General features: G+C 45.9%; 1 protein-coding gene across 2 annotated transcripts in view; it reads left to right on the top strand.

The window, feature by feature from the left end:
* Positions 1 to 26,740, top strand: part of LOC116957173 (alpha-2-macroglobulin-like) — a 103,840-nt gene that overhangs the window by 24,995 nt on the left and 52,105 nt on the right. The window contains exons 11-17 of one of the 2 annotated variants that reach the window (XM_076055184.1): positions 7,498 to 7,671; positions 8,716 to 8,955; positions 11,019 to 11,079; positions 11,632 to 11,774; positions 16,122 to 16,271; positions 20,094 to 20,243; positions 22,917 to 23,031. In XM_076055184.1, the coding sequence (XP_075911299.1) occupies positions 7,498 to 7,671; positions 8,716 to 8,955; positions 11,019 to 11,079; positions 11,632 to 11,774; positions 16,122 to 16,271; positions 20,094 to 20,243; positions 22,917 to 23,031 (1,033 nt within the window). Of the gene's footprint in view, positions 1 to 7,497; positions 7,672 to 8,715; positions 8,956 to 11,018; positions 11,080 to 11,631; positions 11,775 to 16,121; positions 16,272 to 20,093; positions 20,244 to 22,916; positions 23,077 to 26,740 lie in introns of both variants that reach the window. The other variant, XM_076055183.1, reaches the window with a different exon arrangement.

The following is a 26,740-nucleotide window of genomic DNA, read 5'->3' as shown; positions in this document are numbered from 1 at the left end:
GAACCTCCGTCTTGGAGAAGTCAATGTCATGTGAGCCCACTGAATTATAACAGTGATCTGCCACGGCAGAGGAGTTCGTTCTACCGTGTTTCAAGTCTGCTTTATGTTCGCGGATGCGGTCCGAGATATGTCGTTTGGTTTCTCCAATGTAGCTACTACCTAGAGGCACTTTAGTTTGTAAACGCCCGGGTACTGTATGTCTGGAACAGCATCTTTTACAGATGGAACTAGATCACGGATTTTATGTACTGTGTTGAATCGGACCTGGATCTTGTGTTTATTCAGGATTTTGGAGAACTTTTTAGTGACCCCTGCAATGTAGGATAAGGTGATGGTTTTGAGTGGCTCCACAAGAGGATCCTTCTTCATGACTGGAGTGATGGCTTTGCGGATTGTGTAGTCGGAGTAACCATTAGCCCTGAGAGCCTGGTGTACGTGCTTGAGTTCACTGGTAATGTGTTCCTGGTCGGAAATGCATTGGGCTCTATGGTATAGAGTCTTGATGAGGGAGTTCTTCTGGGATGGATGGTGGTGGGAATCCGGTTTCAAGTAAGCATCTGTATGGGTAGCTTTCCTGTAGACAGAGTGGCTCATTGAACCATCATGTCTCCTTTTAATTAAGACATCCAAAAAGGGTAGTTTGCTATCTTTTTCGACCTCCATGGTAAATATGATGGCTGGGTGTATGGAATTTAAACTGCTAGTTATTAAGGGGAGAAGCGGGTGCAACTAAGGTTGAACAGGTGCTATGCTGTGACCGGAGGTTGGTGCTTAGCAGACGGGAGATAGGGGGTGATGATAATAGATTAACGGGACAACTGGCACCGGCCTGGCAGCAGCTTATGTAGAAGCACGTGAGGACTCAGGATGAGCCGGGGGATATAAGCGGGAGTGTGTGTGAGCGAGGGGAGTTGTTGCCCGGAACCAAGAGTGAAGACATCTGACCCCTGCTGATCCAGCCGTCAACGGGACCGCAATCCTCACGCTGCCACCGGGTGGGTGTTGGCTGATGGGTGAGCGGGTCTGAGAGAGCATAGGTGAGGGCAGCGGTGGAGATGCGAAGTTGCTGTGTGCAGAGTCGCTGAGTATGGAGCTGCTGTGTGTAAAGTCGCTGAGTGCGAGGACGCTGTGTGCGGAGTCGCTGAGTGTCAAGACGCTATGTGCGGAGTTGCTGAGAGCAGAGCTGCTGAGTACAGGATAAGTGAGGTGCAGAAGAGATAAGACCGGGGAGAAGTTAAGTAAATGTGACCGTACAGATAGTTATAGGAGTGTCTATAACTGGTGCAAAAACAGGTGAATAAAGTGTAAGCAGGTGACTTGTTACAACATGTCAGTGTGAGTATTTTTTGAAGACAATACACTACCAAAGAGTCAAAATATGCTTCTGTAGTGGGTAGAAAGGGAGAGCGAGACTTCACTGGAGGCTACACGTTTATTGTAACAATAATAACCCTTAACCCGAAGGGGTAACGAACCCTTTCACCCGATACTCTAAGGAGGTATATCCTCTGGGCTAAAATGCCATAACACACTGGGGAGGTTAACTCCGACCCGGCTCCGGTCTGGGTCCGGGTCCTGTCTTCTGGCTCCTCTTCAGGATGACGGCTCCAGGTCTTCAGGTGGTGGCTTCGGGTCTTCAAGTGTACCACAGCAGCCGGACCCATTCAGGGGTACAGCTCATATAGTCAGTCCCGGTTCTCTCTGCCTCCAGCCATGCCCTTCTTCTTGAACCTCAGAAGGACCTGGCTGTCGACACGTCATCCACCCAGCCCCCTCTTGGGGGTCCTGGAGTCCGTACCTCCAGCCACGAGCCCCCCTGGGTTCAACCTGAGTGCCACGGCCCAACTCTATCCGGGCATTCTACCGCCCCCTGTTTTCCCGGGGCTGACACTACATCTAGAGAGCGGTGGCATTGCTGCTTCACAACCAGTAATGCCACGACTCTACTGTAGTGCTAGTAGATACTACTATAGTCAGTATATACTACTGTAGTGCTAGTAGATACTACTATAGTCAGTATATACTACTGTAGTGATCGTAGATACTACTGTAGTCAGTATTTACTACTGTAGTGATAGTAGATACTACTATAGTCAGTAGATACTACTGTAGTGATAGTAGATACTACTGTAGTCAGTATATACAACTGTAGTGATAGTAGATACTACTGTAGTCAGTATATACTATTGTAGTGCTAGTAGATGCTACAATAATCAGTATATACTACTGTAGTGATAGTAGATACTACTATAGTCAGTATATACTACTGTAGTGATAGTAGATACTACTATAGTCAGTATATACTACTGCAGTAATAGTAGATACTACTATAGTCAGAATATACCACTGTAGTGATAGTAGATACTACTATAGTCAGTATATACTACTGCAGTCATAGTAGATACTACTATAGTCAGTATATACTACTGTAGTGATAGTAGATACTAATATAGTCAGTATATACTACTGCAGTGATAGTAGATACTACTGTAGTCAGTATATAATACTGTAGTGCTAGTAGATACTACTATAGTCAGTATATACTTCTGCAGTGATAGTAGATACTACTATAGTCAGTATATACTACTGTAGTGATAGTAGATACTACTGTAGCCAGTATATACTACTGCAGTGATAGTAGATACTGCTATAGTCAGTATATACTACTGTAGTAATAGTAGATACTACTATAGGCAGTATATACTACTGTAGTGATAGTAGATACTATTGTAGTCAGTATATACTACTGTAGTGCTAGTAGATACTACTATAGTCAGTATATACTACTGCAGTGATAGTAGATACTACTATAGTCAGTATATACTACTGTAGTGATAGTAGATACTACTATAGTAAGTATATACTACTGTTGTGATAGTAGATACTACTGTAGTCAGGATATACTACTTTAGTGATAGTAGATACTACTGTAGCCAGTATATACTACTGTAGTGCTAGTAGATACTACTATAGTCAGTATATACTACTGTAGTGATAGTAGATACTACTATAGTCAGTATATACTACGGTAGTGATAGTAGATACTACTGTAGTCAGTATATACTACTGTTGTGATAGTAGATACTACTGTAGTCAGTATATACTACTGTAGTGATAGTAGATACTACTATAGTAAGAATATACTACTGTAGTGCTAGTAGATACTGCTATAGTCAGTAGATACTACTGTAGTGATAGTAGATACTACTCTAGTCAGTATATACTACTGTAGTGCTGGTAGATACAGCTATAGTCAGTATATACTACTGTTGTGATTGTAGATACTACTGTAGTCAGTATATACTACTGTAGTGATAGTAGATACTACTATAGTAAGAATATACTACTGTAGTGCTAGTAGATACTACTATAGTCAGTAGATACTACTGTAGTGATAGTAGATACTACTATAGTCAGTATATACTACTGTAGTGATAGTAGATACTACTATAGTCAGTATATACTACTGCAGTGATAGTAGATACTACTATAGTCAGTATATACTACTGTAGTGATAGTAGATACTAATATAGTCAGTATATACTACTGCAGTGCTAGTAGATACTACTGTAGTCAGTATATAATACTGTAGTGCTAGTAGATACTACTATAGTCAGTATATACTACTGCAGTGATAGTAGATACTACTATAGTCAGTATATACTACTGTAGTGATAGTAGATACTACTGTAGCCAGTATATACTACTGCAGTGATAGTAGATACTGCTATAGTCAGTATATACTACTGTAGTAATAGTAGATACTACTATAGGCAGTATATACTACTGTAGTGATAGTAGATACTATTGTAGTCAGTATATACTACTGTAGTGCTAGTAGATACTACTATAGTCAGTATATACTACTGCAGTGATAGTAGATACTACTATAGTCAGTATATACTACTGTAGTGATAGTAGATACTAGTATAGTCAGTATATACTACTGTTGTGATAGTAGATACTACTGTAGTCAGGATATACTACTGTAGTGATAGTAGATACTACTGTAGCCAGTATATACTACTGTAGTGCTAGTAGATACTACTATAGTCAGTATATACTACTGTAGTGATAGTAGATACTACTATAGTCAGTATATACTACGGTAGTGATAGTAGATACTACTGTAGTCAGTATATACTACTGTTGTGATAGTAGATACTACTGTAGTCAGTATATACTACTGTAGTGATAGTAGATACTACTATAGTAAGAATATACTACTGTAGTGCTAGTAGATACTGCTATAGTCAGTAGATACTACTGTAGTGATAGTAGATACTGCTATAGTCAGTAGATACTACTGTAGTGATAGTAGATACTACTCTAGTCAGTATATACTACTGTAGTGCTGGTAGATACAGCTATAGTCAGTATATACTACTGTTGTGATAGTAGATACTACTGTAGTCAGTATATACTACTGTAGTGATAGTAGATACTACTATAGTAAGAATATACTACTGTAGTGCTAGTAGATACTACTATAGTCAGTAGATACTACTGTAGTGATAGTAGATACTACTATAGTCAGTATATACTACTGTAGTGATCGTAGATACTACTGTAGTCAGTATTTACTACTGTAGTGCTAGTAGATACTAGTATAGTCAATAGATACTACTGTAGTGATAGTAGATACTACTGTAGTCAGTATATACTATTGTAGTGATAGTAGATACTACTATAGTCAGTATATACTACTGTAGTGATAGTAGATACTGCTGTAGTCAGAATATCCTACTGTAGTGATAGTAGATACTACTGTAGTCAGTATATACTATTGTAGTGACAGTAGATACTACTATCGTCAGAATATACTCCTGTAGTGATAGTAGATACTACTGTAGTCAGTATATACTACTGTAGTGATAGTAGATACTACTATAGTAAGAATATACTCATGTAGTGATAGTAGATACTACTGTAGTCAGTATATACTACTGTAGTGATAGTAGATACTACTATAGTCAGTATATACTACGGTAGTGATAGTAGATACTACTGTAGTCAGTATATACTACTGTTGTGATAGTAGATACTACTGTAGTCAGTATATACTACTGTAGTGATAGTAGATACTACTATAGTAAGAATATACTACTGTAGTGCTAGTAGATACTGCTATAGTCAGTAGATACTACTGTAGTGATAGTAGATACTGCTATAGTCAGTAGATACTACTGTAGTGATAGTAGATACTACTCTAGTCAGTATATACTACTGTAGTGCTGGTAGATACAGCTATAGTCAGTAGATACTACTGTAGTGATAGTAGATACTACTATAGTAAGAATATACTCATGTAGTGATAGTAGATACTACTGTAGTCAGTATATACTACTGTAGTGATAGTAGATACTACTATAGTCAGTATATACTACTGTAGTGCTAGTTGATACTACTATAGTCAGTAGATACTACTGTAGTGATAGTAGATACTACTATAGTCAGTATATACTACTGTAGTGATCGTAGATACTACTGTAGTCAGTATTTACTACTGTAGTGCTAGTAGATACTAGTATAGTCAATAGATACTACTGTAGTGATAGTAGATACTACTGTAGTCAGTATATACTATTGTAGTGATAGTAGATACTACTATAGTCAGTATATACTACTGTACTGATAGTAGATACTGCTGTAGTCAGAATATCCTACTGTAGTGATAGTAGATACTACTGTAGTCAGTATATACTATTGTAGTGATAGATACTACTATAGTCAGAATATACTCCTGTAGTGATAGTAGATACTACTGTAGTCAGTATATACTACTGTAGTGATAGTAGATACTACAATAGTCAGCATATACTACTGTAGTGATAGTAAATACTACTATAGTCAGTATATACTACTGTAGTGATTGTTGATACTACTATAGTCAGTATATACTATTGTAGTGATAGTAGATACTACTATTGTCAGTATATCTACTGTAGTGATAGTAGATACTACTGTAGTCAGAATATATTACTATAGTGATAGCAGATACTGCTATTATCAGTATATACTATTGTAGTGATAGTAGATACTTTAGTCAGTATATACTACTGTAGTCAGTATATACTACTTTAGTCATAGTAGATACTACTGTATTCAGTATATACTACTGTAGTGATAGTAGATACTACTGTTGTCAGTATATATTACTGTAGTGCTAGTAGATACTGCTGTAGTCAGTATATACTATTGTAGTGATAGTTGATACCGCTATAGAGTCTGTAGATACTGCTATAGGGTCAATAAATACTACTATAGTTTCAGTAGGTACTACCATAGTCATTAAATACCATGGCAGTATCAGTAGTTACTACTATAGAGTCGGTTCATATTACTTCAGAGTCTGTAGATTATACTCGAGTCAGTAGATACCACTATAGTCAGTATATTCTGCTGCAGAGTCAGTAGATACTGCTATAGAGTCAGTTGATACTGCAATCGAGTTAGTAATTATTACTACAGTCAGTAGATACTACTATAGAGTCGGTAGATACTACTGTAGAGTCAGTAGATACTACTATAGTTAGTAGATACTACTGCAGTAAGCAGATACCCCTGAAGAGTTTCAACAGTTACTACTATAGAGTCATTTGATATTACTATAGAGTCAATAGATACTCCTATAGAGTCAGTAGTCACTACTGTAGAGCCAGATACTACTATAAAGTCACTAGATACTACTCTATTGTATGGAGGGTGTTTAGCCCCACTTTCTATTACTTTTTTATTCAGGACTTCGGCAAGCCTCTCATAATTTTGTTGATCGACAAATGGATAGACAAACAGAACGCCGGGCTTTCACAATAGCTTAGAATTTGTGTACGTATATGTTATGTTTTTAAGAGAAGACAAGTTTTTTAAATATATTTTCCCCCGGGCAATGCCGGGTACTTTCCACTAGTATGTTATAAAGGAACCCTGAATAAAAAAAAACATTTGAAAAATTCATTTGTAACTTGCATAGTAATTGTATTTTTTCCTTTGCTATACAGCCAGATAATACAACAAATCGCAAACCCTAAACACCCAGTCGTTTGTAAAAGTTGAAGGCGGTATATTTCTGTAGTGATAGAGCAAGTGCAGAATCGCTGAACCGAAATTGATAGTTTGAAAGCATCTAGTAAGGGGGCCTTGAAAGTGCAGGGCCTGTAGCATATTATACTTTTGCTACTAGGATCGCCCGTCACTGCCGTGGTCGCGTGGATTTTTTCTCTGGGTCCTCCGTTGTTTCCCTTCCACATTTAGAAACATGCGCTTAAGAGTAATTGGCTGCTATGCATTATCACGCAATAAGCCACTTCCTTGAGCTAGCATTTGTGATAGTCGTGTCACTTCTGAAAAAGAGCTTCATATGTCAGTGGGCCTTACCTGGTAAGGGAGTTAACAAAAAAAAACCCGAAGGTAAAAATTGGCCACATTTTAGTTTTAGCGCGTCAGGTAATCGCCACCTTTGCCGTGACTCGAACTCGTCCATCCCTGTTTCCGCAGGTGAAGGTGGAGAGGCCTGACGGCAGTCCGGTCCCACACAAACTCGTCAGCCTGGCCGTGAAGCAAGGCAACGGCGGTCCTACCGGAAGCCAGCACCACACCGGGGCAGACGGAACGTTCACTTTCACCATAGACACGGGCGACTTCAATAAGTCCGGCACGATCCTCCTGGAGGTGAATCACGGACCCACGGTCTTTCCCAGTAGAGGTGCATCCCGCTGCTGACCTGAAGAGGCACTCGATGCTATTGGCCCCCGCAATATTCGCAAGGAACCGAGTCATGTTTTACTCTCCGACGAGGTCCCCCCTGAGATCTTCGGATCGACGTCTTCTAAGGACTCCGAGAGGTCAAGGCGCTGTTCCTGGGGTGATGGGGCTCTTGCCACTGTTCAGCTCCCAGGCATTGTAACTTGAAGGCCTGGGTTTCACCGAGGCCTAGGTTACATGAAAGCCTTAGTTACATAAGGCCTGGGTTTTATGAATGAGTGGGTTACATGAAAGCCTCAGTTCCATAAGAACTGGGTTTCATTAATGCCTGGATTACATGAATGTCTTAGTTACATAAGGCCCCAGTTTAATTAAGACCTGGGTTACATTAAAGCCTTAGTTACATAAGAACTGGGTTTCATTAATGCCTGGGTTACATGAATGCCTTAGTTTGATAAGGCCTGGGTTTTATTAAGACCTGGGTTACATGAAAGCCTTAGTTACATAAGAACTGGTCTTCATTCATTCCTGGGTTACATGAAGGCCTTAGTTAGATAAAGCCTGAGTTTAATTAAGACCTGGATTACATGAAAGCCTTAGTTACATAAGAACTGGGTTTCATTAATGCCTGGATTACATGAATGTCTTAGTTACATAAGGCCTGAGTTTAATTAAGACCTGGGTTACATTAAAGCCTTAGTTACATAAGAACTGGGTTTCATTAATACCTGGGTTACATGAATGCCTTAGTTTCATAAGGCCTCGGTTTTATTAAAACCTGGGTTACATGAAAGCCTTAGTTACATAAGAACTGAGTTTCGTTAATGCCTCTGTTACGTGAAGGCCTTAGTTACATGAAGGCCTCAGTTACGTAACCCTTAGCTACATGAAGGCATTAATGATACATTCTGTGGAATTTTCCCAATTTGTGTTGTATCGCTTTAAGAGAAGCATCCGCATGTGTTACCCCCACACCACCAACCCCCAACCCCACCACCATGAACCCCACAGGCCACAGACCCCGAGTTCAACTCTACCGCCCATCCGGGTGTGACCTACCAGCAGGGTTACAGCACCATCAGCGCGTTCTTCTCGCCCAGCGACAGCTTCCTGCAGCTGGAGCGCGTCGCTCACACGCTCGAGTGCGGCTCCTCCGTCTCTCTGCACCTGCTTCTGTTGCTGAAAGAGAACAGGAGCAGCGCCGGTGACGACCGCGCGGGAGGAGTTGTGCGGCCCGTTATCAATGTTCTGGTGAGCGCCGTCGCTTCCGTCCCTCTGCCTGCGAATCTCTTTTTTCACCGTCGTTATGGCCAGAAGTCACTCGCGCGCTCACCCGCAACAGCAGCGACTCACTAAACCCTCTCACTCACCCACACAGTAACTCGCTCACTAACCCACTCACCCACACAGTAACTCGCTCACTAACCCACTCACCCACCCGCACAGCGACTCACTCACTAACCCACCCACCCGCACAGCGACTCACTCACTCACTCACCCACACGTCAACTCACTCACTAACCCACTCAATCATCCACACAGTAACTCGCTCACTAACCCACTCACCCACCCGCACAGCGACTCACTCACTAACCCACTCACCCACCCACACAGCAACTCAACCCACTCACCAACTCACTCACTCACCCACACAGCGACTCACTCACTAACCCACTCACCGACCCACACAGCAATTCACTCACCCACTCACTCAATCACACAGTGACTTTTCGATTTAAAGCTTTCGTGACTGCAGGGATTAATATTCTTGGTTCAATCGGTAAAATCACATGTGACCCACGACATACTGCATACCAGGCGAGGTGGTCAACAAATAAAATTCTCAAAACGTTTCGACCACAACGTAAGCAGCCATCCTCAGGTGAAGAACAGAGCTGTCGGAAAGACAGCGTCCCAATGAACACTGCTAAGCTTGGCAGCGTCTTTTAAGCTGGGTGGGAGGAGATCGCCTTGACAAAGGAGTTTACATATCAACATAGGAATTTAGCATGTTGATGACAAATGCAGATATGGGGTTAGTCATTCCTTGTGGAATGTGTAGGCGGTGGTGGGTCTCAAAGTCATATGATGCTCGTGTATTATGTAGGATTGGCAGTAATAAAGGAAGGGAAATTTTAATAATAAAGAACTGCAGCAGCCAAACCACCGCGTATCAAGCTAGTGCATTGTGGGAAACAAAAAAGGAGTTTCTAAAGAACTGCAAATACCCTACTGCCATACAATAAACCGATGTGAAAAAACTAAATATAAACTACATCAATGTATTTTGATTTAAAGCTTTCGTGACTGCAGTAATTCATATTCTTAGTTCTTTCGGTAAAGTCATAAATTTATGCAAACCGACACACCTGAAGACGACCGTTTGTGTTATGGTCGAAACGTCGTGATAATTTTTATTGTTTTTTATTTATTTTATTATGTTGTTGTTTCCCTTCAACGTGACTTTACCGAAAGAACTAAGCATATACATCAATGTACTCAATATACTCTCCAATAAGCTGAGCTACTAACAATAAGTCATTATACATTACACTTCCATGTCGAAGAAAATGGCGTTTTTTTTGTCCTTAAGGTTAGCACCACGGAAAGCGACGAGCTTTGATAAGACGGATGAGTCCATCTATGCTCGGCGAAGATCCCACTGAAACGGCCCCTAGTCTCCCTTGTATATAAACATGAGGCCACGCCCCCCTTCTCAATCATTCTTTCCGACTCTGGACGCTCTCTCTATCGGCAGACTCTACCTTCCGCTTCCATCACCTGACCACGCTCCCTCCTCGAACATTCCGGTAGCCACCGGTTCCTTCACACTCACAGCTGATACCCCTGTCATTACCTCCCGTGGCCACCAGTACATTCATACTGCAGGCTGACTCCCCTGTCATTACCTCCCATGGCCACTAGTCCATTCATACCGCAGGCTGACACCCCTGTCATTACCTCCCATGGCCACTAGTCCATTCATACCGCAGGCTGACTCCCCTGTCATTACCTCCCGTTGCCACCAGTCCATTCATACCGCAGGCTGACTCCCCTGTCATTACCTCCCGTTGCCACCAGTCCATCCGCACTGCAGGCTGACTCCCCTGCCATTACCTCCCATGGCCACTAGTCCGCTCACACCACATAAGACACTATTGTCTATACACATACATAGCACGGTTGGCTATGTACGGCGCAGAAGAAGTTCAACATACACACGCAGCATCTTATGTAAGATATACATGAAGCGCCGAAATGCAGGTGTGCTTTGAGGTGATATTGTTGGCATTGTAGTTTTTCTTGTTGTTCAGGTCATGTCAAGAGGAAATATCATGCACACGGAGTCATTCACAATGGACAACGTGTACCTGGGTACGTGAATTAATGACACCACCTGTATTCTAATACATTATGGATTACACAGGGAGGTGGAAAGTGTTCACAATAGCCATGTATGTGTATCTGCGTAAGTCTCTGTGTGTCTGTGTAAGTCTGTGTAAGTCTGTGTATGTCTGTGTATTCCAAACTGGAGTTAGACATATACACACTGCGCAGGTACAAAAACTTCTAGACTCTCTTTCTCTCTCTCCACAACTCATGGGCGAGTTGAGGGGATGGAGTATTTTGTTAGTCTAAGATACCCATGCAGGTGCTTTGTTTTTATGGGGCTGATGGTGAGTCCCAACCCTCTTAGTGGACCGGCCAGGGAGCATTCGACACTTCACGCAATAGCCTTAATGCGCGAATGGCGGTTGTTGTTGGTGCGTGTGTACGTGCGTGTTTGTGTGTACGTGCGTGTTTATGTGTGTGTGTGTGTACGTGCGTGTTTATGTGTGTGTGTGTACATGCGTGTTTATGTGTGTGTGTGTGTACGTGCGTGTTTATGTGTGTATGTGTACGTGCGTGTTTGTGTACCGCGCGCAGGCAAAACGCATTCCCATCACTTTGACCTCAAGGTTAAACACAGCTTCGCGCCGACGGCCCGACTCCTCGCCTGGATGGTCTTCGACAACGAGACGGTGGCCGACACGCTCGCCCTGACCGTGCGCAAGTGCTTCCCCAACAAGGTGCGCCAGGCTGGCGGCCACGGTGGCGAGGAGATGTTGACCACCTCGCCCGGTATGCAGGAGGTCGTGGGTTCGATCCCGACCTCGACGATGCCTGCTGCTGTATGCTGGGAGTCCGCGTGTCTCTCTCGCATCATTACCACGGTGCCGAGGAGATGTTGACCACGTCGCCTGGTATGCAGGAGGTCGTGGGTCACATGAATGCCTTAGTTACCCGAAAGCTATAATTACATAAGGCCTTGGTTTATTAAGGGCTGGGTTACATAAAGGCCTTAGTTACAAAAGGCCTGGGTTTCATAAAGATCTTAGTTACATGAAAGCCTTAGTTACATAAGGCCTGGGTTTCATTAAGGTCTGAGTTACATGAAGGCCTTAGTTACATGACACCTGGGGTATATTTGTGGTTTGTGTCTTTCTCTCACCGTTGTCACGTGGATTTTTCTACGGGGGTCCTCCGTGTTTTTTTTCCCCTCCACATTCAAAAATTCACGTCACGCGTTTAGAAGCATTTGGCAGCTCAACGTAACATTCGCACGTGGTGGCATTTAAGCCGCCAACTTCGTTGAAGCTATCAACGGTCGCTTCTTGAAAAAGAGGCTGCCCGGCATCTCAGTAGCTGGAGCCTTCCACCCGGTGGACAGGGTCCACCCGGTTTCCGACGTGACCCGTGCTCGTCCGCTCAGAGTGACGATGTTTTAGCGCTTCAAATACCCGAGCTAGGCACGGCCGATGAAAGGTTGGCACAACAACATCGGGCGCAAGTGACGTTTCTGCTCTAGCCTGTGGGGAGTTTCGAGGAACGCTGTGCGATGTCGTGAAGCTAAACGGTTTCTATTTTTCGATTTCTTTAGCTTGCGTGACTGCAGGGATTCATGTCCTTGGTTCTTTCGGTAAAGTCACATAGAAGGGAAATAATAAAATGATAAAAATTTAAAATGATAAAATAAATTCTTACGACGTTTCGGCCACAACGCAAGCAGCCGTCCACAGCTCTGTTCTTCACCTGAGGACGGCTGCTTGCGTTGTGGCCGAAACGTCGTGAGAATTTTATTCTATTTTATTATATTTTATTTTTATTAGTTTCTATTTTGCCAGGTGTAAAGCCCCACTGCAGCTATGTATAACATACCTGTCAACCCAAACGGTTCACCTCGTATTATTGTGCAGGGAATTTAGTTTTTAGGTCTATACGGCATACAGCCGTTCCATTACGGTCACTATCATTGTTTTGTCTGTTTATGTTCGTCCCTTGTGATGGGACTTTGCAGGCTAAACGTTGATATTTATACGGGCACAGGGTGAATTTTGATTTAAAGCTTTAGTGACTGCAGTAATTCATATTCTTAGCTCTTTCGGTAAAGTCACGTTAAAGGGAAACAATAAAATAATAAAATATATATAAAACAATAAAAAAATTCTCACGACGTTTCGACCATAACACAAACGGTCATCATCAGGTGTGAAAAGCAACGGCAATAAACATTTGAAAGAAGTGGCGGTTAGCATTTACTTATTTATTTTAACGGTGTTTTATTTATTTAAAATCAATACGTGGATGACACTTTTGTCATTTGGCCACATGGCCGGCCTGCTCTAGACCAATTCTTCGACCACATCAATTCCATACACCCAGCCATCAGATTTACCATGGAAGTTGAAAAAGATGGCAAGCTACCTTTTTTGGATGTCCTAATAAAAAAGAGACCTGATGGTTCAATGAGCCACTCTGTCTACAGGAAAGCTACCCATACGGATGCTTCTCTGAAACCGGATTTCCACCACCATCCATCACAGAAAAATTATCTCATCAAGACTCTGTACCATAGAGCCCAATGCATATCCGACCAGGAACACATAGGCAGTGAACTCAAGCACGTACACCAAGCTCTTAAGGCTAATGGTTACTCCGACTTTACAATTTGCAAAGCTATCACTCAAACCATGAAGAAGGACCCTCTTGAGGAGCCTTTCAAAACCATCACTTTACCCTACATTGCGGGGATCACAAAAAAGATCTCCAAAATCTTGAACAAACACAAGATCCAGGTCCGTTTCAACACATTACATAAAATCCGTGATCTGGTTCCGTCTGTAAAAGATGTGATTCCGGACATACAGTACCCTGGTGTCCACAGACTAAGTTGCCTCTGTGGTAGTAGTTACATTGGAGAAACAAACGCCATGTCTCGGACCGCATTCGTGAACACAAAGCAGACCTTAAACACGGTAGGACCAACACATCGGCCATGGCAGATCATTGTTATAATTGAGTAGGCTCACATGACATTGACTTCTCCAAGACAGAGCTTCTTTGTAAGCCATCTGGCTACCATGAGAGATTCGTTCATGAGGCTATCCACATATACAAGTACAGTGACAATTTCAACCGAGAAGATGGATTATGGCTTAGCAATCATTGGAAGGATTTGATAAACCATTTCAGGTCTTAATTGATTTTTCACACTTACGGTGGCTTTCAGACAGCAAACATTAATTTTTCGTCTTCCCCCTCCTCTTTTTAGAACATAGATGGACTCGTCCTTCTAAATAAACTGCCAAATTGCTGCCCGTGGCGCTAACGTTTTTTTTTTAAATAAATAAAAACACCGTTTAAAAATAAATAAATGCGAACCGCCACTTCTTTCAAATGCTTCTTGCCGTTGGTTTTTCACACCTGATGATGACCGTTTGTGTTATGGTCGAAACGTCGTGAGAATTTTTTTTATTGTTTTATATATATATTTTATTATTTTATTGTTTCCCTTTAACGTGACTTTACCGAAAGAGCTAAGAATATGGGCACAGGGTGATCAATAAGGTCTGAATTGGTCTGTAACAAGGTAGGGCACTGATCAGGGGTTGACAGGTATGTAGTAGTGTAGTGTATAGTAGTGTAGTGTATAGTGTATGGTAGTCTGAATTGGCCTGTAATAAGGTAGGCATTGATAAGGGGTTGACAGGTATGTAGTAGTGTAGTGTATAGTAGCATAGTGTATAGTGTAGTGTATAGTGTAGGGTAGTCTTCATTGGCCTGTAATAAGGTAGGGCATTGATAAGGGGTTGGACAGGTATGTAGTAGTGTAGTGTATAGTAGTGTAGTGTATAGTGTAGTGTAAAGTGTAGGGTAGTCTGAATTGGCCTGTAATAAGGTAGGGCATTGATAAGGGGTTGACAGGTATGTAGTAGTATAGTGTATAGTAGTGTAGTGTATAATGTACGGTAGTCTGAATTGACGTGGAATAAGGTAGGGCATTGATAAGGGGTTGACAGGTATGTGTATAGGTTTTTTCCAGAAGCGACCTGGCCATCACACATTTAGAGCAGCAACCAAATACCTCTAAACACGTAGAGACATTGATTCTAAATGTTGAGGGAAAAACCGGAGGACCCGGAGAAAAATCCACGCGGCCACGGGGAGAGACTGTAAACCAGGATCTCCTGTACATCAGGCGAGGTAGTTAACATCTCCTAGCCACCGTAATGGTGATGATGAGAGAGTGAGAGACACGCAAACTCCAAATATACAGCAGCAGCAGCAGGCATCGCCACGGCCGGGTTCGAATCCACGACTTCCTGCATACCAGGCGAGGTAGTTAACATCTCCTAGCCACCGTGGCTGAATTCGGCCGATGAAAGGAAAAAAAAGCATCGGCAAGTGACGTTGCTACCGATTCTACTCATAGTCTATGGGGAGAACAGGGGGTGGGGGGTTCCCAGGAACAGCATTGTGACGTCATAAAAGCGGGGGGGGGGGGTAGGGGAGGGGCCTCCCATTCTGCTGCAGTGGATTGGACGTGTTTCCGCGTGACGAGCGGTGGTGCAGCGGTTAGCGCTACGCTGCGCTACGAACTCCGGCGGCTCGAGTTCGATTCCCTGTCACGGCCAATGCCAATGACGATTTTCTGAACTGGTCCTGGGCCTCCCCTAGGTCGACTCAGCCACAAATGAGTACCTGGTACGGTGTGTAGTAAACATCGCAACCGGGGGAGACAAAGGCGGCCGGACGTGGTGTTGGCCACCCACGCCCTCGTGTGCCACAGTGCCGGCCTTCATCAGTGCTCGCGAACAGTACTTGGCCCTACATCCTGCTAGAGGCTATACGTCTTTGTGTGTGTGTTTGCGTGTGCATTCATGTGCGTGCTTGTGCGTGCGTGTGCATGCGTGTGCATGCATGTACGTGTGTACGTGTGTGCGTGTGTGTGTGTGCGTGTGTGCGTGTGTGCGTGTGTGCGTGTGCGTGTGTACGTGTGTGCGTGTGTGTGTGTGCGTGTGTGCGTGTGTGCGTGTGTACGTGTGTGTGTGTGTGTGTGTGCGTGTGTTCGTGTGTGTGTGCGTGCGCGTGCGCAGGTGTCTGTGGGATTTGAGCATGAGCAGGAACTTCCGGGAGCCGTGTCCACGCTGTCGATCCGTGCGTCTCCCGGCTCTCTGTGCGCGCTGCGCGTCGTCGACAAGAGCGTCCTCCTCCTCAAGCCCGAAGCTCAGCTGTCGGCCGAGTCGGTAAGGGGGGCAACAATAACAACAACCATAACAATAACAACAACAACAATAACAACAACCATAACAATAACAACAATAACAACAATAACAACAACCATAACAACAATAACAACAATAACAACACATTCTGGACGCACGACCCGAACAACATCAACCGGCCCCCCTCCAGGGAAGCAGCAATTTAGGGGATCTGCCCACGGGCACCTGTGGACCAATCGCACGGGGAAATGTGAGCCCCCTTCAGCCGCTCGTTAGCCAACTGTCCGGCTCGGGAGTTGACCCTGGAAGCTTCCCGTGCTTCGGAGAGCTTTTCAGGAGTGACATGGAATCTTTTGACGCTTTCACGGCCGGCGCGGCCCGCCCGCAACTGTACGTCGATGGGAGGATCATATTCCTGTCCATACATCAAAAATAATGGAGAGTAGCCGGTGGACGAGCGAGGGGCCATCCTGGAGGGCGGCGAGAACCGCAGGGACATGCAAGTCCCAATCCAGCTGTGACTCGCTGACCAGGTGACTCAACATGGAGGTCGGCGTTCTGTTCAGGCGTTCGACCGTGCCGTCCATCGGTGGATGGTATGGTGACGTGCGCACCTTCTTTGCCCCCAGCAAATCGCAAAACCTCACCTTAGCAGTTTCAAGTAAAATATTTTACCTGGATCGGTCAAAAGGCGTTCGGGGGGCACCCTTATCCAGGACATAGGCCATTAAGGAACGCCTCGGTCACGGCTACAGCCGATTGATTCGGGAGCGGCCAGGCCATAGGCCAGCGTGAGAAATACTCAACGCCAACGAGCAAGTATTTGTTGCCTCGCGCGGATGTTGGAAATGGACCAAGATTACAGAGGGCAAACGGCTCCTTGATTCGCGGCACCTGAATGGATTGTAGCGGAGGGAAACAAGATTTCGCCAGTGGCTTCGCTGGTGGCTTCCGCCATGCACATTGTACGCAACCTTTCAGCACATTTTCAACGTCCGGGCCCATGACCAGACAATTAAAATCCAATTTGAGCGCGGCCAGAGTTTTTTGCACCCCCAGATGCAACAGACGTTTATGTACGGCCCAAACAACCTCACCACAGCAGAGTGGTGGGGGACAACAATAGCGTACCGGCATAATCCACCGTCCCAGTGCATGAACAGCCTGCCCCGCGGGACAACCGAGGCGACACCACGTGTGGCCGTCTCACCGGCGGCCTCTCTGACTCGCCGACGTGATTTTAATCGAGGACGCGTCTTCCGCCTGCGGGATTTCAAGCCAGCGTGACAATTGGCCCGAGGGCTGATCCACACGCAGCGCGTATTGGAGCGCTGCGTGGTCGGAGCCACGCAGATAAGGCCGGTATTGATTTTCACGAAAAACCACAATGGGCCAACAAATTCCCGGCGCGTAACGCAGTACCGCTGCTCGGCCGGGGAGACAGCACCCTGCTCCCCTCAGGGTTCGAATGCCTGGGACTGACGTTTTACGAACAAGGTCCCTTCCTGAATTGTTACCGGGGTGTCGGCCGTGTGTTGAGGACCTGCGTGAACAGAGGCGTGTCAGCTGCTGCCAAACAGTGGCGACCCACCACTGACACCACTGCGGAGACGATGAGCGGCGCATCCGACCGGGAAGTGACGAGCGGGGCTGCGATATCGGAGCGGCACCAAGACCTGCGCACCAGAGGCGGGATCGAGAACCGTAGTCCTGATCAGCGTCTGAACTCGCGTGAGCTGCTTCGCTTCCCCATCTGGGCACAAGAAATACAAGCAACCCTCTCCCCCCCCCCCCCGACGGGGTCTCGACGCAGCCTCCGTCCGTCAGAATGCGAAGGGGCATGAGCCCCAACAGGTCCGTGCCCAGCAGGCAGGGAACCGTGAGCACACTGGAGACCAGTACCGGAGCACGACGTACCTCCAGCTCCCCGGTGCGGACCGGCACTACCACTTGGCCCACTATCCCCATACTTCCCCCATTCGCGGCTACGTGTCTGGCCTGCGTCGGCGCGAGACGGCGCTGTCCCTCCGGTAACAGGTCAAAGATACGCGGGGACGTGATGCTCGCCGACGCACCGGCGTCGGCCAACACGCGGACGCTGACCCCTGCCACCGAGCCTACCGACGCGGACCAACCGACGCCACTTTTTAACCGTGTCCGGCCACGGTGCCCGGACCGTCAGCGGGAATCCTAGCCTGCGCCCCCGAGCGATGGGACGCATGACGGGGTAAACATGGCGGCTTCTGCCGTCGCCACCGGTTCCGTCCTGAGGACCGGGAACGATTCGGATGCTTCACGCCGGCGGCCTAGAAACCTCTGGCGCACTCCGGACGGAGGATCCAACAACGTCCGCCATCTCCCTGCAGGCACCCTGCAGGGTTCCTCGTTTTTCAGCCAGAATCCGGTCGAACGCCACCAGCCTGCGGTCGTCCAACAACGCTGGGCAGCATCGTCAGGGCTTGCTCACTGCGTCCACCTCATTGCCCCGGGGTGGCCGTCTCAAACCGGCGGGCGAACGCGCGACAATTCTCCCGATCTGGACGCAAACTTCCTGCATCGCGGCCCAGCTGGCGGCTCCATCCTGATCCTTCCTCCGCGGGCCGCCTCGCCCGGAGGTTCCGGCTGCATCTCGCCCCCCCCGGTTGCCGCTGCTGTCGGAGGATCTCGGGAGGACCGACTGGAGCGCTCGCCCAGGTCCCGCGCCGGACGCACGGTCGGCGGCATCGTTGATGCTGCTCCATCCCCGGAGAGATGCTGCGGAGTGCCTGGTCGGGAAGGCTGAGTGACACCCCCGTCTCCTCGCTGGGGTTGGTGGAGGAAGGTGGCCGCACGGGACGAGCAGCTGCCACGGATCTCGTCGATGAGCCGGGAGGCGAATCCCGACTCGTCCGTTCCGTTACGGAGCAGATATCGTCCCGGGCACCCAGAGCGTCTTCTTGCTGTGTCTCCCCAACGTGGGTTCTTGCTTCGGGTGAGGCGAGACATCCCACCGCTGCCACCAGATGAAGAGGAGTCGAGAATGGTTGGAAGCACTTCTTTAATTCGCCAATGCACAGCAACACTCATTCCACAACCAACCCCGAACACCCGTCCCACAGCGCCCTTTAACCCATCTCCAATACACATTCCCGTCTGGCACGCCTTGGTCCCGGTGACGTCACTGCCCTTTGACCCCTGACCCGCGCATTCCCACGCGTGCGATTTGGTGCGTCTCGTCGTGAGAGCGGAGGCGTCGTGTTTGCGTGGTGCATGTGGGTGGCTCGCAGATCCCCTACAATAGTAACAATAATAACAATAATAAAAATAGCAACAATAATAACGGCAATAATAATAACAATAACAACATTAATAACAACAATAATAAGAACAATAATAACAACAATAAACTAAAACCTTATTTTCCCGTGGGTCTGTGTCGAGGAGGAGCTGTACCCCATGGCTCTGCCAGGAGAAGGCGGTGGGTAGACAGGCAGAGTGTGTGGACTAATCTCCATCTGTTCCATCTCACTGCCTATTACAGCAGAGTGTGTGGACTAATCTCCATCTGTTCAATCTCACTGCCTATTGCAGCAGTGTGTGGACTAAGCTCCATCTGTTCCATCTCACTCTCTCCTACAGCAAAGTGTGTGGACTAATCTCCATCTGTTCCATCTCACTCTCTCCTACAGCAAAGTGTGTGGAATAATCTCCATCTGTTCCATCTCACTCCCTCCTACAGCAGAGTGTGTGGACTAATCTCCATCTGTTCCATCTGATCTCCCACGCGAATCGTAGAACAAAAGAAAGTCAACTCTTTCTCCTCGCCGCATATCTGTCTGCTCCCGTGGCGATTTGTCCCGACAGATTTTCCAAAGGCTTCAGGTGCAGGACCTCAGTTACTACGACTACAGAATCGAGCGGATGGATTGCGGCCTGGAAAGTGGTCGACGGCGCAAACGATCGTACGGTGTTTGGATGGATGATTTCCAAAATACCGTTCATCGGCTGTTCAAGGTGTGTGCTCCACAACGCCCGCACCACCACCACCAAGAACAATAACAACAGCGTGACCACCAGTAACATCGTAACCACCACTATCATCGTCTCCACCATCACTATCATCATCTCCACTACCACCACTACCACCACCACCACTACCACCACAATCATCATCTCCACAACCACTATCATCATCTCTGCCACTTCCACCATCTCCACCAGCACCATCTCCACCACCACCACCATCTCCACCACCAGCGCTGTATCCTGGATGTGCCAGGAGAAGGTGGTACAGCAAAGTGTGTGTGTGTGTCACTGTGTGTGTGTCACTGTGTTTGTGTGGCACTGTGTGTGTATGTCACTGTGTGTGTGTGTCACTGTGTGTGTTTGTCACTGTGTTTGTGTTTGTCACTGTGTTTGTGTGGCACTGTGTGTGTGTGTGAGGGTAAATGTGCGAGGTTTATGACTGTGAAGCATGCAGCTGCAATGGCTGCTTTGGGTACGCGGTCCAGACCTCCCCAGAGACCCTGGCTGACAGAGGAGGTGTTCAGGATAGTTGAGAAAAAGCGACAGGCCCACTGTCATTGGCTACAGAATCCCACGTCAGAGAAGGAGGAGGCTTACTGCAGCCTTCGCTTGGAGGTTTGGAGAGCCATGAGGCGCTGCAAGGATGGGTGGTGGTCGCGGGTTGCTGAGGAGATGGAGTCTGCCTCAGTGGCCCGCGATCACAAATCGCTATTTAACTCCATCAAAAAAGTAACCTGCAGCGCCACACCTATTACGATCATTAGGGGAAAAAACGGTGATCCAATCTCTGACCCCTAGGAACAGGTTTGCTGATTTTCTGAGGATTTATGTGAGGCCTTGGGGGAGGGGAAATCCCTAAGCCAGGAAAACATCGTGGCACAAATTGGGAATGACACTGCTGAGGCTGCGGTGCCTCAATTATTGGAGGAAATCACCCCCTGTGAGTGGCTGGCTGAGGTACCATCTGTTGAGGAAGTACTGAAGGTGATTCAGAGTCTGAGACCAGGAAAGGCAGCGGGCGGAGATGATCTCCCAAGCGAAATGCTGAGGGAGGGAGGCGTTTGTGCACAGACTGCCCTATATGACATCATAACAGCAGTCTGGAGCACTGGATGGGTTCCGCGGGATTGGAAGGCTGCCCTGGTGGTCCCCCTCTTTAAGAAGGGAGACTGCACAGACTGTAACAACTACAGGGGCATCTCACTCCTCAGTGTGCCGGGAAAGGTCCTTGCAAGGATTATTCAACATCGCCTTGCCAGGCACGCTGAGGAGAGGCTTGCGGACCCCCAATGCGGTTTCAGGAAAGGGCGGTCCTGCACAGATGCCATATTTTATGTCCGTCTGCTACACCAGAGGTGTAGGGAATTCCAGCAAGACCTACATCTGCTTTATTGACCTGGTCAAGGCCTATGATACTATCAGTAGGCCTCGGCTCTGGTTGTTCTTCGTGCTTTTGGAGTCCCTGACCCTCTGCTTACGATCATTAAGGACCTTCATGATGGTGAGCGGGCCCGGGTAAAACTACGTGGCCGGGAGGCAGAGCCATTTCCTGTACACCTTGGGGTCCTCTGGCTCCCACATTATTTAACATCTATTTTGACCACATAGTTCGTGAAGCCTTCAATAGCTGTACCGGGGGAATCTCCATTTGGTACAGATATAATGGGAGGCTGATCGATGCCCGGGTGCGGTCAATGGATGGCTCCCTATTGCTCAATCAAGTTATGTATGCCGATGATTTGGTAATAGCTGCTCATTCAGAGGAGAAGTTGGAGACGCTGCTGCTGAGACTGGAGCATGCCACTAAGAGATGGGGCCTTACCATCAGCCCCATCAAAACTAAGCACCTGCCTGGGTATTTTGTACTATCGGACACTCCACCCCCACAACTCCCAATCGGTGATGGGGCAGTTGTGGAGAGAGTGGAGAGTTTCCCATACCTGGGCAGTGTGCTTATGACCGGCTCCAGTTTAACAGCAGAGGTCTCACACCGAATCAGTCGAGTGGCAATATATTTTCATCGATTGCGTAACGCTGTGTGGAAGCTACCTGTTCTGTCGCTCTGCACTAAGCTTCAGGTCTTCTTGGCCACGGTCATTCCCTCCCTTCTCTATGCTTGTGAAACGTGGACCCCCCTAACGGGACTTTCTTCGCTGGTTGGAAACATTTAGGAGCTCACAAATCCTTGAAAGATCTGGACAAAGTCCCATCAGCGTGCTCCTCTGGCAGGCAAGGCTACGTTGGCTGGGTCATGTAGCCTGCATGCCCAACCACCACATGCCTAAACAGCTTTTGTTCGGCGGGAGAGGGCTAAATGGGCATGGCATTTGCTAGAGAGGAAATGGTGTAATGTGGTACAATTGGACGTAGAGCTGCGTGGACTTGCCGATGACTGGTATCTGTGGAGGAGACTCGTGAAGGCCGCTACTGGGCAGGTGGAGGCAGTCGCCCTCCAGCAACAATGGAGGGCAGTGGAGCGATGCTCACAACAACGAGCAGAGCGCCGCGTGGCTAAAGTACAGCAACTTGGCACAGTAGAGGGCACAGGTGGTGCATCAGCCAGTGATCTCAGTCAGTGGACTGATAATAATAATAATGATTATTATTACCATCACCACCACCACCATCACCACCACCACCGTTATCTTCTTCAACTCACAGGGCATGGGCCTGGTGGTTCTGACCGACACTACCGTGAAGAGTTCGGTGGATTGCCATCAGCTGATGCACCATCGACATCACGTCGCCTATTCCATGGAAACTCTCAGTGGCCCAGGTCTGGTGTTACATGATTATCAGAATATTCGTCCTATGGGGCAAGGTACCAATCTCAGATGTGCATCACCGCCACCACCACTATCACCGTCTTCAACACCACTATCTCCACCAACACTACTATCTCCACCAACACCACCACCTCCACCACTATCGCTGTCTCTACCACCACCACTATCGCTGTCTCTACCACCACCACTATCACTGTCTCCACCACCACTACCACCACTATCACTGTCTCCACCAACACCACTATCACTGTCTCCACCACCACCACTGTCTCCACCACCACCACCACTATCACTGTCTCCACCACCACTATCACTGTCTCCACCACCACTATCACTGTCTCCACCACCACAACTATCACTGTCTCTACCACCACTATCACTGTCTCCACCACCACCACTATCACTGTCACCACCACCACTATCACTGTCACCACCACCACTATCACTGTCTCCCCCACCACCACTATCACTGTCTCCAGCACCACTATCACTGTCTCCGCCACCACTATCACTGTCTCCATCACCACCACCACCACTCTCCCCACCATCACTATCACTGTCTCCACCACCACCACCACCACTGTCTCCACCACCACCACCACCACCACTATCACTGTCACCACCACCACTATCACTGTCTCCACCACCACTATCACTGTCTCCACCACCACCACCACCACTATCACTGTCTCCACCACCACCACTATCACTGTCTCCACCACCACCACTATCACTGTCTCCACCACCACCACCACCACTCTCCCCACCATCACTATCACTGTCTCCACCACCACCACCACCATCACTGTCTCCACCACCACCACCACCACTATCACTGTCACCACCACCACTATCACTGTCTCCACCACCACTATCACTGTCTCCACCACCACCACCACTATCACTGTCTCCACCACCACCACTATCACTGTCTCCACCACCACCACTATCACTGTCCCCACCACCAATATCACCGTCTCTACCACTATCACCACCATTATCACCACTATCACCATCACCACTACCACCACCAATCTCCACCACCACGTTGTATGTATTGTTATTAAAGTGAATATTAAATAAGAAAAGATTTTTAAAAATACAAAAATAACAATTAAAAATGTAAAAAATTGCAACTAAAAATGTTTATTCATGTAAATAAGTGTTATTAACTACAAATGTGTGTTAAGTGTAATTAATTACACGTGTCTTAGCACGAAATTACGTGCGTGTGTATGTGATTATGTGAATGTGATTATGTGTGCCTGTGTGTCACCTCATGTACAATTATTAGGTGGTGCGATTATCAGTATTGGCTCTCTCGTTGCCTCGGAGTATGCTTCACCAATTGTGAAAATATCAATGGTTCTCGCTTTCATCTCAACATTTATGATTCTCTGCCTCTACATTCAGGATTATTGCTTTCACAATGATGATGTGTAACTGTGTCAGGTCTCGGGATTCAGATCTCACCGCGGGATACAGTTCATCATTACGACGATGAGCACGAGTTTAGGATAGGGCCACTCGTAAACCCGTTTTTTTTATTTAAATCTCAGCAACTTTAACCTGCCCCAACATCAAACTCTCATCATCGGGATGCCGACAGCGGAGCCCGTGCAAAAAAAAAAAATACTCAACGAGTCAATCCGTACTGGACGATCACAAAAGCATCAATGGTCAAACCTCGCGATCACGTGACTAAACCATAACAATGGGCAGCACCTCAGAGTGGCGATATCCACGCAGAATGCCTTTCTCGGCGAATGCCTATCGAATACATTCCGATTTAAAGCTTTTTCGCGACTGCAGGGATTCATCTTCTCGGTTCTTTCGGTGAAGTCACCACCGCGTAGAAGGGAAATAATAAAATAATAAAAATAAAACGTAACAAAATAAAACTAGAATTTTTTTTATTACGTATAAAACATAAAAAAACACAAAAAAATAAAAATATATATTTTGTTTTGCTTTATTTTTATTGTTTTATTATTTCCCTTCTACGTGGTGGTGACTTTACCTAAAGAACCATGAAGGTATTATATATTCTATATATTCTTAGTTTTTTGTGTAACTGTGTCAGATATATATAAAACAATATTGTTATATTGTTGTTTTATATATATTTTATTATTTTGTTGTTTCCCTTCAACGTGACTTTACCGAAAAAACTAAGCATATGAATTACTGCAGTCACGAAAGCTTTCAATCAAAATGTAACCATGAAGGTGCGTATCGAATAGTTGTAAAGTGTCGACGGTCGGAGCTCGTGAGCACGTGGTTCAACTGAAACAATATGGCCGTCACGTGACTTAAAGCTTTCGTGACTGCAGGAATAAATATTCTTTGGGTCTTTCGGTAAAGTCACGTAGAGAGCGTGAAGATAGACATTCCGTGTCGCTAACACCCGCGGCCACCCGACACAGCCAACTAGTAAGGGTTATCACGTAAACAGAACGTGGCCAATTCGTCACTAGTACAGCACTAGTGTGTAGTGTATAGTGTAGTGTATAGTGTAGTGTGTAGTGTAGTGTAAAGTGTAGTGTATAGTCGTGTAGTGTATAGTAATGTCGTGTATGGTAGTGTAGTGTATAGTGAAGTGTATTGAAGTGTAGTGTATAGAAGTGTAGTGTGTAGTAGTGTCGTGAATAGTAGTGTAGTGTATAGTAGTGTCGTGTATGGTAGTGTAGTGTATAGTGTAGTTTATAGAAGTGTGGTGTATGGAAGTGGTGTATAGTAGTGTAGTGTATAGTGTAGTGTATATTCGTGTCGTGAATAGTAGTGTAGTGTATAGTGTAGTGTATTGAAGTGTCGTGAATAGTAGTGTAGTGTATAGTAGTGTCGTGTATGGTAGTGTAGTGTATAGTGTAGTGTATAGAAGTGTAGTGTATAGTAGTGTAGTGTATGGTAGTGTAGTGTATTGAAGTGTAGTGTGTAGTAGTGTTGTGAATAGTAGTGTAGTGTATAGTAGTGTCGTGTGTGGTAGTGTAGTGTATAGTGAAGTGTTTAGAAGTGTAGTGTATAGTAGTGTAGTGTGTAGTAGTGTCGTGAATAGTAGTGTAGTGTATAGTAGTGTAGTGTGTAGTAGTGTAGTGTATAGTGTAGTGTATAGTGTAGTGTATTGTGAAGTGTAGTGTATAGTAGTGTCGTGAATAGTAGTGTAGTGTATAGTAGTGTAGTGTATTGTAGTGTATAGTGTATAGTAGTGTATAGTGTATAGTAGTGTCGTGAATAGTAGTGTAGTGTATAGTGAAGTGTATTGAAGTGTAGTGTATAGTAGTGTAGTGTATAGTAGTGTAGTGTATAGTAGTGTAGTGTATAGTAGTGTCGTGTGTGGTAGTGTAGTGTATAGTGTAGTTTATAGAAGTGTGGTGTATAGAAGTGTAGTGTATAGTAGTGTAGTGTATAGTGTAGTGTATAGTGAAGTGTATAGAAGTGTAGTGTATAGTAGTGCAGTGTATAGTAGTGTCGTGTGTGGTAGTGTAGTGTATAGTAGTGTAGTGTATAGTGTAGTGTATAGTGAAGTGTATAGTAGTGTCGTGAATAGTAGTGTAGTGTATAGTAGTTTAGTGTATAGTGAAGTGTATAGTAGTGTCGTGAATAGTAGTGTAGTGTATAGTAGTGTAGTGTATAGTAATGTCGTGTATGGTAGTGTAGTGTATAGTGAAGTGTATTGAAGTGTAGTGTATAGAAGTGTAG

This window comes from Petromyzon marinus, chromosome 70, assembly GCF_048934315.1.
Source record: "Petromyzon marinus isolate PM22_M1 ecotype Great Lakes invasive population chromosome 70, UKy_Petmar_22M1.pri1.0, whole genome shotgun sequence".
Classification (NCBI taxonomy): Eukaryota; Metazoa; Chordata; class Hyperoartia; order Petromyzontiformes; family Petromyzontidae; genus Petromyzon; species Petromyzon marinus.
This window is presented reverse-complemented; position numbering and strand designations above follow the sequence as displayed.